This window comes from Narcine bancroftii, chromosome 3, assembly GCF_036971445.1.
Source record: "Narcine bancroftii isolate sNarBan1 chromosome 3, sNarBan1.hap1, whole genome shotgun sequence".
NCBI classification, from domain to species: Eukaryota; Metazoa; Chordata; class Chondrichthyes; order Torpediniformes; family Narcinidae; genus Narcine; species Narcine bancroftii.
Genome location: NC_091471.1, coordinates 132,126,754 through 132,140,802, shown reverse-complemented (window position 1 = coordinate 132,140,802; position 14,049 = coordinate 132,126,754). Strand labels below are relative to the sequence as shown.

The 14,049-nt window shown below is 42.6% G+C and overlaps 1 protein-coding gene and 1 long non-coding RNA gene across 4 annotated transcripts in view; one reads left to right on the top strand and one right to left on the bottom strand.

The window, feature by feature from the left end:
• The window catches only part of LOC138757563 (transmembrane anterior posterior transformation protein 1-like), a 142,958-nt gene extending 129,947 nt beyond the window's left edge, over positions 1-13,011 (bottom strand). Inside the window, exons 1-2 of one of the 3 annotated variants that reach the window (XM_069925124.1) lie at positions 12,822-13,010; positions 165-317 (exon numbers count right to left, since the gene is read on the bottom strand). Coding sequence is in view for 2 of the 3 variants with exons in the window: in XM_069925121.1 (XP_069781222.1) it covers positions 12,822-12,984 (163 nt within the window). In the remaining variant the exon portion in view is untranslated. Of the gene's footprint in view, positions 1-164; positions 318-12,821 lie in introns of all 3 variants that reach the window. The other 2 variants (XM_069925121.1, XM_069925122.1) reach the window with 2 other exon arrangements.
• Positions 4,788-14,049, top strand: part of LOC138757565 (uncharacterized) — a 96,106-nt gene continuing 86,844 nt past the window's right edge. The window contains exons 1-2 of the long non-coding RNA XR_011353700.1: positions 4,788-5,073; positions 12,602-13,115. This is a non-coding gene — a long non-coding RNA (uncharacterized lncRNA). The remainder of the gene's footprint in view (positions 5,074-12,601; positions 13,116-14,049) is intronic.

Sequence of the window (14,049 nt, the reverse complement as noted above, 5' to 3'; positions counted from 1 at the left end):
TACAGTGGGGTCTTCTAGCAACAGATGATGGCTTAAAATGGTACATAATTTATCTGTGCGCACAGGGATTACCCTTGGCTGCCCACTAATTGGATGGGATTGTGTTATCTTGGTTATGGTGTCCCTTAGATCCACAATGTATCAAACCTGAAGGATCACCCTACCTGGCCCACCGGCATTTCAACAAATGAGGATTTCCACAGCCAAGCAGGTTGTTATGATCCTGTTTCACACGTATGGTACAACAAAGGCCACTAAGGTGCTCATGCACCTGGTCTCAATGCTGGCAGTTGGCTGATGATGCAGCTAATAGGTTCCTAGCAGCAGAGGACACAGACAACTTTTAGTCAATATAGTTGCCATATGGACAGCATCAATGAAGAATCATTTGGCTTTGGACTTTATACGTGCTGATGGAGGAGGCATGTGTGCAATTTTGGGCCAGGAGTGCTGGATTTATATCCCCAATAGCTGAGAAAATATTACCAACTTGGTAAACCATATATGCCACCATACTAACAATTTAAGTATATTAAGGGGAAACATGCTCAATTATTTTATTTACCCAATAGGTGAATGGTTTGGAACCCATTGGTGCAATCGTCGGAGAAAGGCTTCATCATTCTGCTTGTGGTAATTTTTGTGCTTTCATTTCTTTTGGGCTCATTTTTTGCCAGCTTACCAATGTATGCCCTTGAGTTATCTTGAAATGATAAAAGGAGGGAATGTGGAAGTAAGGGTCTGCCTCGTGCAGAAGGTAGATTGATCAATTTTAATTAATATCCACATGTGCTTCACTGTTTTGTGAAATAATGTTGGTGTATGAGTCAGTAAAAGGAGATAAGAACAGGAACCAGCCAGACCACAGGCAGAGTCTGAGTGTTTGGCAGACTTACTTACTGCAGGACCAGTTTCTCAATAGCACCTCAGCCAGTGTTAATGGAGTTCAAGTTTTTAAAAAACTAATAAAGTGGTATTGTTAATAATGTTGTAGTCCTGAAATTTGATCAAAGATCGAAAGGCATGAAATTCAGAAGGGAAAGAAGGATAAGAATAGGATTCCTGTAGTTGGGGACTCATTAGTCAGAGGGACAGATAGGAGGTTTGTGGGAAGAGATAGGGAATCCAGGTTGGTATGTTGCCTCCCTGGTGCCAGGGTCAGGGATATCTCTGATCGAGTACATAGCATTCTGCAAGGGGAAGGAGAACAGCCAGAGGTCGTGGTCCATGTGGGGACCAATTACTTAGTTAGAAGTGGGGATGAGGTCCTGAAACAGGATTATGTAGAATTAAGTAGGAAGTTAAAAAACAGGACCTCCAAGATAGTAATCTCTGGATTGCTGCCCGTGCCATGAGCTAGTGAGGGTAGAAATAGGAGGATGTGGAGGATGAATGCGTGGCTAAAGAGATGGTGCAGGGGGCAAGGGATAAGATTTCTGGATCATTGGGATCTCTTCTGGGGAAGGTCGGACCTATACAAGAGGGACAGACTCCACTTGAACTGGAGGGGGACCAATGTGCTGGCAAGTAGATTTGCTAGAGCTGTGGAGGAAGGTTTAAACTAGTTTGGCAGTGGGGTGGGGAACAGAGGGTGAGAGCAGTGTCCAGGGAGTATGGCCACCTAGCTAGGAATAAAAAAGATAAGAAAGGTAGGATGGAGATTAGGGTAGAAGGTAAAAAAGAGAATATATGTGAGGGTCATTCTCTGAGATGCATATATTTTAATGCAAGAAGCATAGTGAACAAGGTAGATGAGCTGAGAGCATGGATAGATACTTGGGGTCACGATACTGTGGCAATTAGTGAGACCTGGCTACAGGAGGGGCAGGACTGGCAACTTAATGTTCCGGGATACATTTGTTTTAGATGTGATAGATCAGGGTGTAAAAAAGGAGGAGGAGTTGCTCTGCTTGTTAGGGAGGACATTACTGCTGTGAGGTGGCAGGATGGTATGGAGGGATCGACCAGTGAGGCTGTTTGGGTGGAATTGAGGGGTGGAGGAGACAAGAGGGTGCTAATAGGGGTGTATTACAGACCACCAAATGGGCCAAGGGAATTAGACGAACAAATTTGTAGGGAGATAACGTATATGTGTGAAAATCATAGGGTAGTGATCATGGGAGATTTTAACTTCCCACACATTGATTGGGATACCCATATGGTTAGAGGGCTGGATGGGCTGGAGTTCAGGATTGTTTTCTGGATCAGTTAGTAGAGGAACCGACTCGGGATGGTGTAATACTGGATCTCCTTTTAGGGAACGAGCTAGGTCAGGTAGCGGACATTAATGTTGGAGAACCAATTGGGTCTAGTGATCATAATTCTGTTAGTTTTAGGGTAGTTTTAAGGAAGAGCAAGGAGAGGCCTAAAGTTGAGGTTCTGGATTGGAAAAGAGCAAATTTCGTAGGAATAAGAAGGGATTTGGGGAGTATTGAGTGGGACAGGATATTTTCAGATAAGGATGTTAAAGAAAAATGGAGGATATTCAAAAAAGAAATTTTGAGGGTACAGAGTAGTTATGTCCAGGTCTGGATCAAAGGAAAGGCTGGAAGTCATAGGGAGGCTTGGTTTTCGAGGAATATTGGAAATTTGGTTAGGAGAAAAAGGGAGGTGTACAAGAGGTATAAAGAGCAGGGAGCTGAGAAGTTGAAGGAGGACTACAAGGAGTGTAGAAGGAATCTTAAGAAAGAAATTAGAAAGGCCAAAAAAAGGCATGAAGAGGGTTTGGCTGACAGAGTAGAAATAAATCCAAAGGGTGTCTATAAGTACAATAAAAGTAAAAGATTAGTGAGAGATAAAATTGGACCCCTTGTAGATAGCGAGGGTAGGCTGAGTGAGAAGTCTGAGGAAATGGGGGAAATTTTGAATGATTTCTTTGCCTCGGTATTCACTAGGGAAAAAAATGTTGAACCAGTTGAAGTAAAGAAAAATAGTGGGGAGGTCATGAAGCATATAAGGATAACCGAGGAGGTAGTGATGGCTGTGTTAAAAAAGATAAAGGTGGATAAATCTCCCGGACCGGACAAAATGTTCCCTAGGACACTCAGGGAGGCTAGTGGACAGTTAGTGGGGCCATTAACAGAGATATTTAGGATGTCACTGGCCGCGGGGGTGGTACCGGAGGATTGGAGGGTGGCGCATGTGGTTCCTCTGTTTAAGAAAGGGTCCAAATGCAAACCTGGGAATTATAGGCCTGTAAGTCTGACGTCTGTGGTGGGCAAGTTGATGGAAAGTGTTCTGAGGGATGCTATTTACAAATTTTTGGAGGTACAAGGATTGATAGGGAGTAATCAGCATGGTTTTGTCAGGAGTAGATCATGCTTGACAAACCTGATTGAGTTCTTCGAGGGGGTTACAAAAAATGTTGAAGGGAAAGCTGTGGATGTTGTCTATTTGGACTTTAGTAAAGCTTTTGACAAAGTTCCCCACAGGAGGTTAGGAAAAAAGGTGGAGGCATTAGGTATAAATAAGGAGGTAGTGAAATGGATTCAGCAGTGGTTGGATGGAAGGCGTCAGAGAGCAGTGGTAGAAAATTGTTTGTCCAATTGGAGGCCGGTGACTAGTGGAGTTCCTCAGGGTTCGGTCCTGGGTCCACTATTATTTGTTATATATATTAACGATCTGGATGTAGGTGTAGAGAATTGGATAAGCAAGTTTGCGGATGACACAAAGATTGGTGGTGTTGTGGACAGTGAGGTAGATTACCGTAGATTAAAAGGTGATTTAGGAAAGCTGGAGGTGTGGGCTGAGAAATGGCTGATGGAATTTAATACAGATAAATGTGAGGTGCTGCATTTTGGAAAGGCAAATTTAAATAGGTCATATACATTGAATGGTAGACAATTGAGGAGTGCAGAGCAACAAAGGGATTTAGGAGTTATGGTAAATAGTACCCTCAAGGCTGATACTCAGGTAGATGGTGTGGTGACGAAGGCATTTGGAATGTTGGCCTTCATAAATCGGAGTATTGAACTCAAGAGTAGGGAGGTTAAGATGAAATTGTACAAGGCATTGGTGAGGCCAAATTTGGAGTACTGTGTACAGTTTTGGTCACCAAATTATAGGAAAGATATAAACAAAATAGAGAGAGTGCAGAGAAGGTTCACGAGAATGTTGACAGGATTTTAGGGTCTGAGTTACAAGGAAAGGTTGTGCAGACTGGGGCTTTTTTCTCTGGAGCTTTTTTCTCTGGAGCGTAGAAGATTGAGAGGGGACTTGATAGAGGTGTTTAAGATTTTAAAAGGGACAGACAGAGTAAATGTGGATAGGCTTTTTCAATTAAGAAAGGGGGAGATTCAAACTAGAGGACGTGGTTTAAGATTGAAGGAGGAAAATTATAAGGGGAACATGAGGGGAAATTTCTTTACGCAGAGGGTGGTGGGGATGTGGAATGAGCTTCCGGCAGACGTGGTCGAGGCGGGATCATGGGTTACATTTAAGGAAAGACTGGATCGTTACATGGATAGGAGGCGACTAGAGGGGTATGGACCGAGTGCTGGTCAGTGGGACTAGGAGGGTGGGGATTTGCTAAGGCATGGACTAGTAGGGCCGAACTGGCCTGTTCTGTGCTGTAAGTGGTTATATGGTTATACTTGCACCCCAAATAATAAGGATGTCAGATGCATCGGAATACACCATCATCATCCGCATCCTCTTATAAACCATCATGATTTGGAAATGGATCACTGTTTATTCATCGCCACGGAGACTAGATCCTAGAATTCTGTTTTTAAACAGTATTGTGAGAACACCTTCATTAAAAAGAACTGGTGGTTCAGAATGTGGCTCACTGACATTTTTCAACAGAGAATGGACAAGAATTGCTCATTTTGGCAGCAATAACATCTCACCTTCAAAAAGTGAAAAACAAGTATTTTATAACCCAAGGATGTAACAACTTATTACGCAATTACAGTGAAACCTTGTTAGAACGTGATTCGTTAATCCACGGAATAGCTTATAGTGTGGGTGTCTGTGGACCCCAAACATTGATTTTAGGATGCCAGGCTAACAGCCACAAACTCATAAATGGACTCTTAAAATGGGCGAGGGGAGACTGGCAGCGCGAGTCAGGTGAGCGGGGGGTGGATACGGCAACACAATTGGAGTGGGTTTAAATTCTGTTTTCCTGCTTCCTGAATCATGACATATCTGCACCTGTTCCGCGACTCGGTTGTAACGCAGTACGAAATCTTGGACCCCAACTACCGCGTTCTAACGAAATTTTACTTTATTTATCACTTAAAATTCTTAGACAGCAGTAGAACTAGTTTATTAGACTTGATAACAAAACCCACAAAGTACACATAGAAGATCCACAAAATGATCGCACATAAAGTAAGCAAGAAATATTCTTAAAATCTAAAATATCTCAAAATATTTAGGAGGATGTGGATTTTCAAGCATACTATCTATTTTGAAATGAAAAAAAGTGGTGTTACCATAGCTGCTGTAATGGTAGCATTGCCGTTGGTGTGGACCCAGGAGAGTGGAAACACACCACTGCTCCATGGGGTCATACTGCCTTGTCCTGATGCTGAGAGCTCCATACAGGCTTTAAATAGCCTATTAAAGAATCCGACTTTTTTTTTTAAAAAAAACCATGCAACTTTGGAGGTCTGAATCCAAGATGGCAGTGTCTGTGCTGGGCTGCATACAAGAGGTTGCAGATTCTGGATAGAGCAGCAATCTGGTGCAGGAAATTGAGACAACACACTGTACCACCCATTGAGAAGGAGTAGCATAGGAGAATACTGTGACAGATTATGTTAGATTTTATATTGTATATAGAATGTTTTAAAGGAGATAAATTGTGGCTTTTTTTTTGTGCAGGTTACATACAAACACTTCAAAACAAATCTCATTTAAAATGCAAGAGCTTGGCTCAAGACAGACAGTCCAGGCTCCGAGTGCCTTTGCAAAAACTTTGAAGAATGCCTATAGAGACGTTACTATTGGGTGTTAATTGGACATACTGTGTAGTAATGGATTATTGTTTTGGAAAGCAACAGATGAACGAACTCAGAAGATTGGGCCCGGTGCCGCCCTTGTGGTCCATACAAGAAGAGATGGCTGGTTGTATAATGTTTCAGTTGAAATGTGTAAAACAAAAAGGAACTCTGTGATGTCCTGAAAGAAAGAGGTGATCATCTAGAAACCCTGATGGGGAAAGTTTCTTTGGCAAGACACTGAAGTGGCTGATCGGAAGGAATCAGTTGTGTGGGTGTCCAACGAGCATCAAATCTCTCTCTGAAAACCAACAAGAACCTTCATGAGTGGTAACTATTCATCTTTCAAACACCAACACCTGGTGAAGATTGAGAAATGTTAAATTCTGTGCACAGTACAAAAACTGCCTGCAACCAGTGAACTTGTTGGAGTGAGATTGGATTGTGAATCAAAGAACTGTCTTGAACATGTACACATTACATACACATGTGCTTAGAATTAGAAGGGGGTTAAATTAATAGTAAGTTAAAGTTTGATCCTGTTTTCACATTTAAAAGCAACTTGTGTTTGAGTAACCATTTGTCTTGGTGAATTACTATTGCTGCTGGGTTTTGGGATACTCTGGGCCCATAACAATACCCTACAGGAGAGCGTCCATGACAATGGACCAGCTAGGGATTAGGTGGCTGAGAGATCCACACAGACTCTGCACTATTGCCAAATTGCAGTCGAAGGACTCACATAGGTTGCTGGTAATTTGTGGTCAAAGAACTCACACAGTCTGCATGAGACTGGCTCATGGGAATCAGGTATCAGAATCAGTATGCAAGAGGGTGCTGAGGACAACAAGACCTCCCAAAGGGCCTTGAGCTCTGAAAGCAACCAGACAGGACATACCAGAGGCCTCTCTACTGAGGCTATATGGGTGAAGCTGAGGTATGGGAAAGGCATGATCATGTAAATGGGGTTGTATTATAGAATACTCAATGGCAGCAAATCAGCATCAGGAAACTGACAGAAGGCGATTTTTAACTTTCCACATATTGACTGGGACTTGTACTGTAAAAGGGCTGGATGGCTTGGAGTTTGTCAAATGTGTTCAGGAAAGTTTTCTAAATCAATATACAGAGGTAGCAACTAGAGAGAGGGCAATGAGACAGGACAGATGACAAAAATATGTGTAGGGTAAAATTTGGGGTCCAGTGATCATAATACCATTAGTTTCAAGTTAATTTTGGAGAATAAGTCTGGGCATCAAGTTGAGATTCTTATATGGAGAAAGGCCAATTTTGAGAAAATTAAAAAGGATCTAGAATGCATGGATTGGGACAAGTTGTTTTCAGGCAAGGATGTGGGAGGTAAGTGGAGGACCTTCAACAGGAGAAATTTTGAGAGTACAGAGTTTCTGTTCCTGTCAGGATTAAAGGCAAAGTTAAAAGGCATAGGGAACCTTGTTTTTTGAGGGATATTGTGGATCTGGTTAAGAAGAGATAGAGCAGATATAGGCAACAAAGAGCTAACTAGGTACTTGAGGTGTACAAAAATGCAGGGAAAATTCTTATGAGGGAAATCAGAAGGGCTCAAAGACATAAGGTTCTTTGGTAGACAAGGTGAAGGAAATTCCAAAGCATTTCACTGGTACATTAAGAGCAAAAGGATAGCAAATGGTAAAAATTGGTCCTCTTGAAGATCAGAGTGGTCAGCTGTACATGGAACCAGAATAGATTGGGGAAATCATAAAAGGTTTTTTTTTGCATCCGTATTGACTCCGGAAAATGCTACTAAGTCTAAGGAAAAGAGGCAAACAAACAGTAAGGTCATGGAACCAAGGCAGATTAAAGAGGAAGAGATGCTTGCTGCCTTAAAGTGGATAAGGTGTCAGATTTATTGTCAAAGTACATGACATCACATGCAACTGAGATTCCTTTATCCTGTGGGTGCAGCAGAATTACCACTAATTGGTCATGCAAAAATTAACTGCACACAGCGTGACACACAACAAAATAACTCTAAACAGGTAACTAATGCAAACAAACTGATGGCAATACAGGGAGAGCAAAGAAAATCAAAGAGCACAAGAGACCTTAAATTAGTCCCTGATTGAGTTTGTTGTTGAGGAGTTTGATGGTAGAGGGGTAGCAGCTGATCATGAACCTGGTGGCACCTATACCTCTTTCCTGATGGCAGGAGTGAGAACAAAACATCTGCTGGGTGGTAAGGGTCTTTGATGACTGCTGCTGCTCACCAACGGCAGTGCTCCTAGTAGATGTACTCAATAGTGGGGAGAGTTTTGGCTGTAATGTCCTGGACTGTGTACACTATCCACTATCTTCTGGAGGGCTTTACACTCGGGTATTGATGTTCCCATATCAGACCATGATGCAGCCAGTCAGCATACTTTCCACCACACCTCTAGAAGTTTGCCAGGTTTTCTGATGTCATACCAAACCTCCGCAAACTCCCGAGGAAGCAGAGGCGCTGTTGTGCTTCGTTCATGATGCCATTAGTGTGTTTGGTCCAGGAAAGATCAGTAAACTCCAAGATAGTGATTCCCAAAAACCTAAATGTGCTCAACCGCTTTACCTCTGATCCCCCAATAATCACTGGATTGTATACCTCTGGCTTTCCTTTCCTGAAATCAACAATCAGCTCCTTAGTTTTGGTGATATTGCATGCAAGGTTTTTATTGGTGTACCATTCAGCCAAGTTTTCAATCTCTATCCTGTATGCAGACTCATCCCCATACAACCCACTACCGTGGTATCGTCAGCAAATTTGTAGATGGTGTATTTGTCATACCAAGCTACACAAGCATAATGCGAGTAGAGCAGGGGGCGAACACAGCCCTGTGGTGCTCCAGTACTAATGGAGATTAGCAATTTTCACTGATTGTGGTCTGGAGCTGAGAAAATCCATGTTCCAATTACACAGTGGGGTGTTAACTCCCAAGTCTTAGAGTTTGCTGATCAGTTTTGAGGGGATGATAGTGTTAATGCTAAACTGTAGTCAATAAAGAGCATCCTGATGCATTTATCTTTGCTGTCCAGACGTTCCAGGGCTTTGTGTAGGGCCAGTGACACGGCATCTGCCATAGACTAGTTGCCATGAGAGGTGAACTGGAATGGATCTGTATCATTGAGGAGCTGATATGCTTCATCACCAGCCTTTCAAACACATCACTGTTAATGCAAGTGCGACTAGTTAATCATTAAGGCATTCTTCTTGGGCATTGGTATGATTGATGCCTATTTGAAACAGGTGGGTACAACACCCTGATGGAATGAGATATTGAAGATCTCCTTGAATACCGCTGTAAATTGATCAGCACAGATCTACTCGGCCAAGAACTCTATCTGGGCCGGATACTTTCCTTGGATTCACTCTCTTGAAGGCAGCACACACGTCATCCTCAGATATGGACAGGGTGGATTTGTCAGGTGATGCGAGGGTGTAGAGGGATGGTTCTTCACTGTTATTGTTGTCAAATCAGGCGTAGAAGATGTTGAGTTCTTTTGGGAGAAGTCAGCTACTTTATTGGATTTGGGTTTGTAACAGGTTATGTTGTTCAGGCCCTCCCACAGGTCAGGTGTCCATTGTTGTTTCGATTTTCATCTGGATTCTCCACTTTGTCCAAGAGATAACCTTCTGCAAGTCATACCTGCTCCTGCTGTACTGATCTGGACCTCCAGACTTAAATGCTGGCAATCTGGCTCTCAGCAGGTTCTGGATTTCATTGTTCATCCAGGGCCTGAGAATGTATTCCCTCAGACTGAAATTGCACGGGGCCCTGGCATTCTATTTAAAACATCCATCGCCACAGACGAGGTGCCGGAAGATTGGAGGGTAACTTGTATTGTTCCGTAATTTAAAAATGGCTCCAAAAATAACCCAGGAAATTGTAGGCTGGTGAACCTGACATCTCTAATAAGTAAGTTATTGAAAGGCATTTTAAGAGATTGTATATACACAAGTATTTGGATAGTCAGGAATTGATTTGGGATAGTCAACATGACTTTGTGCATGGTAGGTCATTGTTACGAACCCAGAGGACCTATAAACCCAACAGCAATAGATATTCACTAAGACAAATGATTTCTTAAATAAAAGTTGCTTTTAATTATCTTTAAACATGAAAACAGAATCACACTTTATCTTATCACTATTGACTTAACTAACCTAACTTAACCCCTTTCTAAATCTAATGCACGTGTACGTAATGTGTGTGTAAGTTCAGAAAAGTTCTTTGATTCATAGTCCAATCTCACTTCTCATTCCTTCAAGTTCACTGGTTCCAGATAATTCTTATACTGTGCACAGAATTTAACATTTATAAAGTTCACCAGGCTTTTGTGCTTGAAAGGTAAATGGTTACCGCTCAGGAAGGTTGTTGTCGGTTTTCAGAGAGAAATTTGTTGTTCCAGGACAGCCACAATTGATTTACTTCCATCAACTACTTCAGTGTCTTGCTGATGAAACCTATCCCTCAGGGTTCTCCAGATGATAACCTCTTTCTTTCAGGTCACCAGAGTGCTTTTTTGTTTCTCTTATTCCAAGTGAAACATTAGACAGCCAGTCCTCTCCTCTTGCATGAACCACAAGGGCTTTGACCAGGCTGAACTAAGCACTCACAGTACATATTCCAAATGGGGTTTTCCACAAGCTTGCCACCTTGTCCTGTTCCAATCCCAGTTGCTGTTGCTGACTGTGACACTGAGGAAGTGATCTCAGTCTCTCTCTCTGAGAGAAAACCTGTTTGACTCTCTCTGCTTGCAAAACCACATGATGCTCCTAGAACAGCAAGTTCCACTCCAGACAGAAGACGGCACCAACAAGCTCTTTCATCTGTTGTCTTTTTATTAAACAACAATCAATTAGTGAAGTCTCTTGGGCACTCTCCAAAGATTTTGCAGAGGCCCCGACATGTCGAGTATTAGCAGAGCTCCAGTAATTTAAATAAGATCTATTTTAAAGTGTTTGTATGTGACCTACACTAACAATACCTGCCTCAATTTATCTCCCAAAAACATATCTATATACTCCATCACAGTCATGTTTAACAATTTTTAGAGTTTTGAGGTGGTTCCATGAAAGTTGATAAAGGCTGTGGATATTGCCTACATGGATTTTAGTAAGGCCTTTGACAAGGTATTCATACCAAGGAATTAAATTGAATTGAACATTGATTTTATGTGAGAAGCCAGAGAGTGCTTGTGAATGACTGCCTCTCTGGAGGCTTGTGACTTTTGGTGCACCTCAAGGATTGGTGCTGGGTCCTTTGTTGTTTGTCATCTATACCAATGATCTGGATGATAATGTGGTAAATTGAATCAGCAAGTTTTCAGATGACACAGAAGTGTAGTGTCACCAAGGAAAGTTTTCAAGGGTTGCAGTGGGACCAGCTAGAAAAGTGGGCTGCAAAATGGCAGACAGAATTTAATGCAGACAAGTGAGCTGTAGCATTTTGGAAGAACCAAGGTAGGACAAACACAGTAAATGGGAGAGCACTGAAGAGTGTTGAAAAACAGAATGATCCAGAAATACAGATACACAATTTCCTGAAATTGCCATCACAGATAGATAGGATTGCAAAGAGAGCTTTTGTGCTTTGGCCTTCATAAGTCAAAGTATTGAAATTAGGATGTTATGGTAAATTTGTTTGACATTTGTGAGGGCAAATTTGGAGTATTACTTGCATTTTCGGATATTTAACTACAGGAAAGGTATCAATAAGCTAGAAAGAGTATGGGAAGATTTACTGGCACGTTGTCAGGAATTGAGGAACTGAGTTAGAGTGAAAAGTTAAACAGGCTAGGACTTTATTCCATGAAGCAAAGAAGAATGAGGGGAAATTGGACAGAAATATCCAAAATTATGAGGGGTACAGATAGGGTAAATGCAAGTAGGCTTTTTTCCACTGAGGTTAGGTGAGATACAAATCAGAGGACATGTGCTGAGGGTGAAAGATGAGAGGTTTAAGGGGAACATTTGGGAGAATTTCTTCACAGAGAGTGGTGGGAGTGTGGAACCAGCTGAAGCAGTGAATGCAGGCACAACTTTAAAGTGTAAGAAAAACTTGGGACTGGGAGAGGTGAGGAGGAATTTGGAAGGGGTGTAGGTCAGTGGACTGGGCAGAATAATAGTTCGTCACCAACTAGAAGGGCCAAAGGAACTTTTTTTTTCTGTTGTAATGCTCTATAGTTATATGGATTGTATCGCGTTTGGATCCTGACCTCGGGTGGCCGATGGTTTGAACTGGAGTCAGCGGCTGCAGCAGCTCTGAAGACGAATCCAGATACTTTCTCTCGTTTTTAGGGGCTCCAGGCAATGCTCATGGAGACTCTGCCTTACGGCAGACACCAGTTGCAGCAGATCACGTATATTAATTAGATTTTTGATGTATTATTACGTGACGATTAAAGGAACCTTTAAGACCTTAGAAAATTAAGCAAACACCAGTTTTGAACTGCAAGTATGATGAAATATATAACTAGTATTAGTTGGAAAATTGCAAAACTGTGACTCGGATCTTCAACCCATTGAATGAAATGACAGATTATTCCCCCACCCAATTTACAGTACCCTCCTGGAACATGTGTTCATTGAGTTGCACTGCTGTCCCGACTCAGCCTCTGGTTGCATCTTTGATTGACAGGCATAAACAGCTGTCACCGCCCGGACAGGCTCGAGAGGACTCCTCCTGGACTATCGATGCAGGACTGGGCTCGAGGACACACCACAGGGTTCGGAGTCATAACCGTCGGGCGATCCGTCGCCGCGAGCCCCACTCCCACCGGCAGCAGGGCCAGAGTGCGCACCCACTCACACACGCAGAGAAAAAAAACGACACTCCCGCCAAGGCGCGCTCGGCTCACCTGACACATTGTCTTTCTTCCCTGCGTGCTTGCTTGATTCATTCTTTGCCTCATAAAAGCCCAACGTTTCCATCCGCTGGATACCTCGGCCAGATCTCCATTCCTCACTCCCTTTCTTATCCCCGCTCTCCAGGACTGCCGCCATTTTCTGGGAGGAGGACATTGGGGGAGGGGGAGAGAAAACACCGTCATCACCGGCTCGCGAGTGGCTGCGCATGCTCGGACCGCCCCTTCTGCTGAGTGTGCTAGCTAGTGGCCCAGGCAAAAGGAGGTTCCGGTTTTATCTACCAGCAGGTAGGAGTGGATGTTTCACACCGTATAGTTATGGCAAAGTACTTCATCATTTGAAAACTTTCATTTAAATACTGAAAACAAAATATATAGATCTGAGAGGAAAACTGTTGGGGGAAAAACTCAGCAGGTGAGAACATGCATGGGAAGAGAAACAGTAACCATAGTGTCAGGTTAATAACCTTTCATTAGGGTTTCCAGCAGTAGAGTGCCTTTGATTCGTGGAAGGTCGGATTCCTCAGACCTGTTTCTTAGGGTTTTTAGCATAGTCTGATATTTCCAACATTTTCTGTTTTATTCTTGTTTAAAAATTACATCCAGCAAATAATATTTTATTGTTGCCCCTCTGACTCTGCTCTCAATTTAGCATAAATGTAAAATGTTGAATGTTTCATTGCTAATAAAATCCAAGTGTGAGATTGGGTCTCAATGCCATTTACAGCTAAATACTGCCATAAATTTGAATACTTTTTGTTTGTCAATGGCCCTACAAATCCTTTTCACTTATTGAAGTGTGAATAAAAGCTCTCACAACTAGAGGGACAACAAATGCTTTAATTAGCTTATAACTGTGGGTAGGGTCTTAAGAAGGGTTCTGGGTTTGGGTTATACGTGAGCAGATGGGCCAGAGCTGGGGCCAGCCATCAGCACAACACACATCCACTGAATCCCAGTTCACTGCATTCAGCCCTTTCTGTAGTATTTAGGGTCTGTGAATGAAGACAGAGAACATGGGTTCAGAAAAACAATGGTTGAAAAATATACAATTATATACAAATTTACAGATTTAAGTGGTCCAGGAGTCTGGATATCCTGGTGCAGCACCATGGCACTGGGGGGGGGCCCTTTGTCTCTTGGTCTCCTGGTCCCCTTGTGAGGGAGGAGAGGCAGGCTGGGTCTCCAGCTCAAAGTTGGAGGGGGGATGCACTTTCCTCCT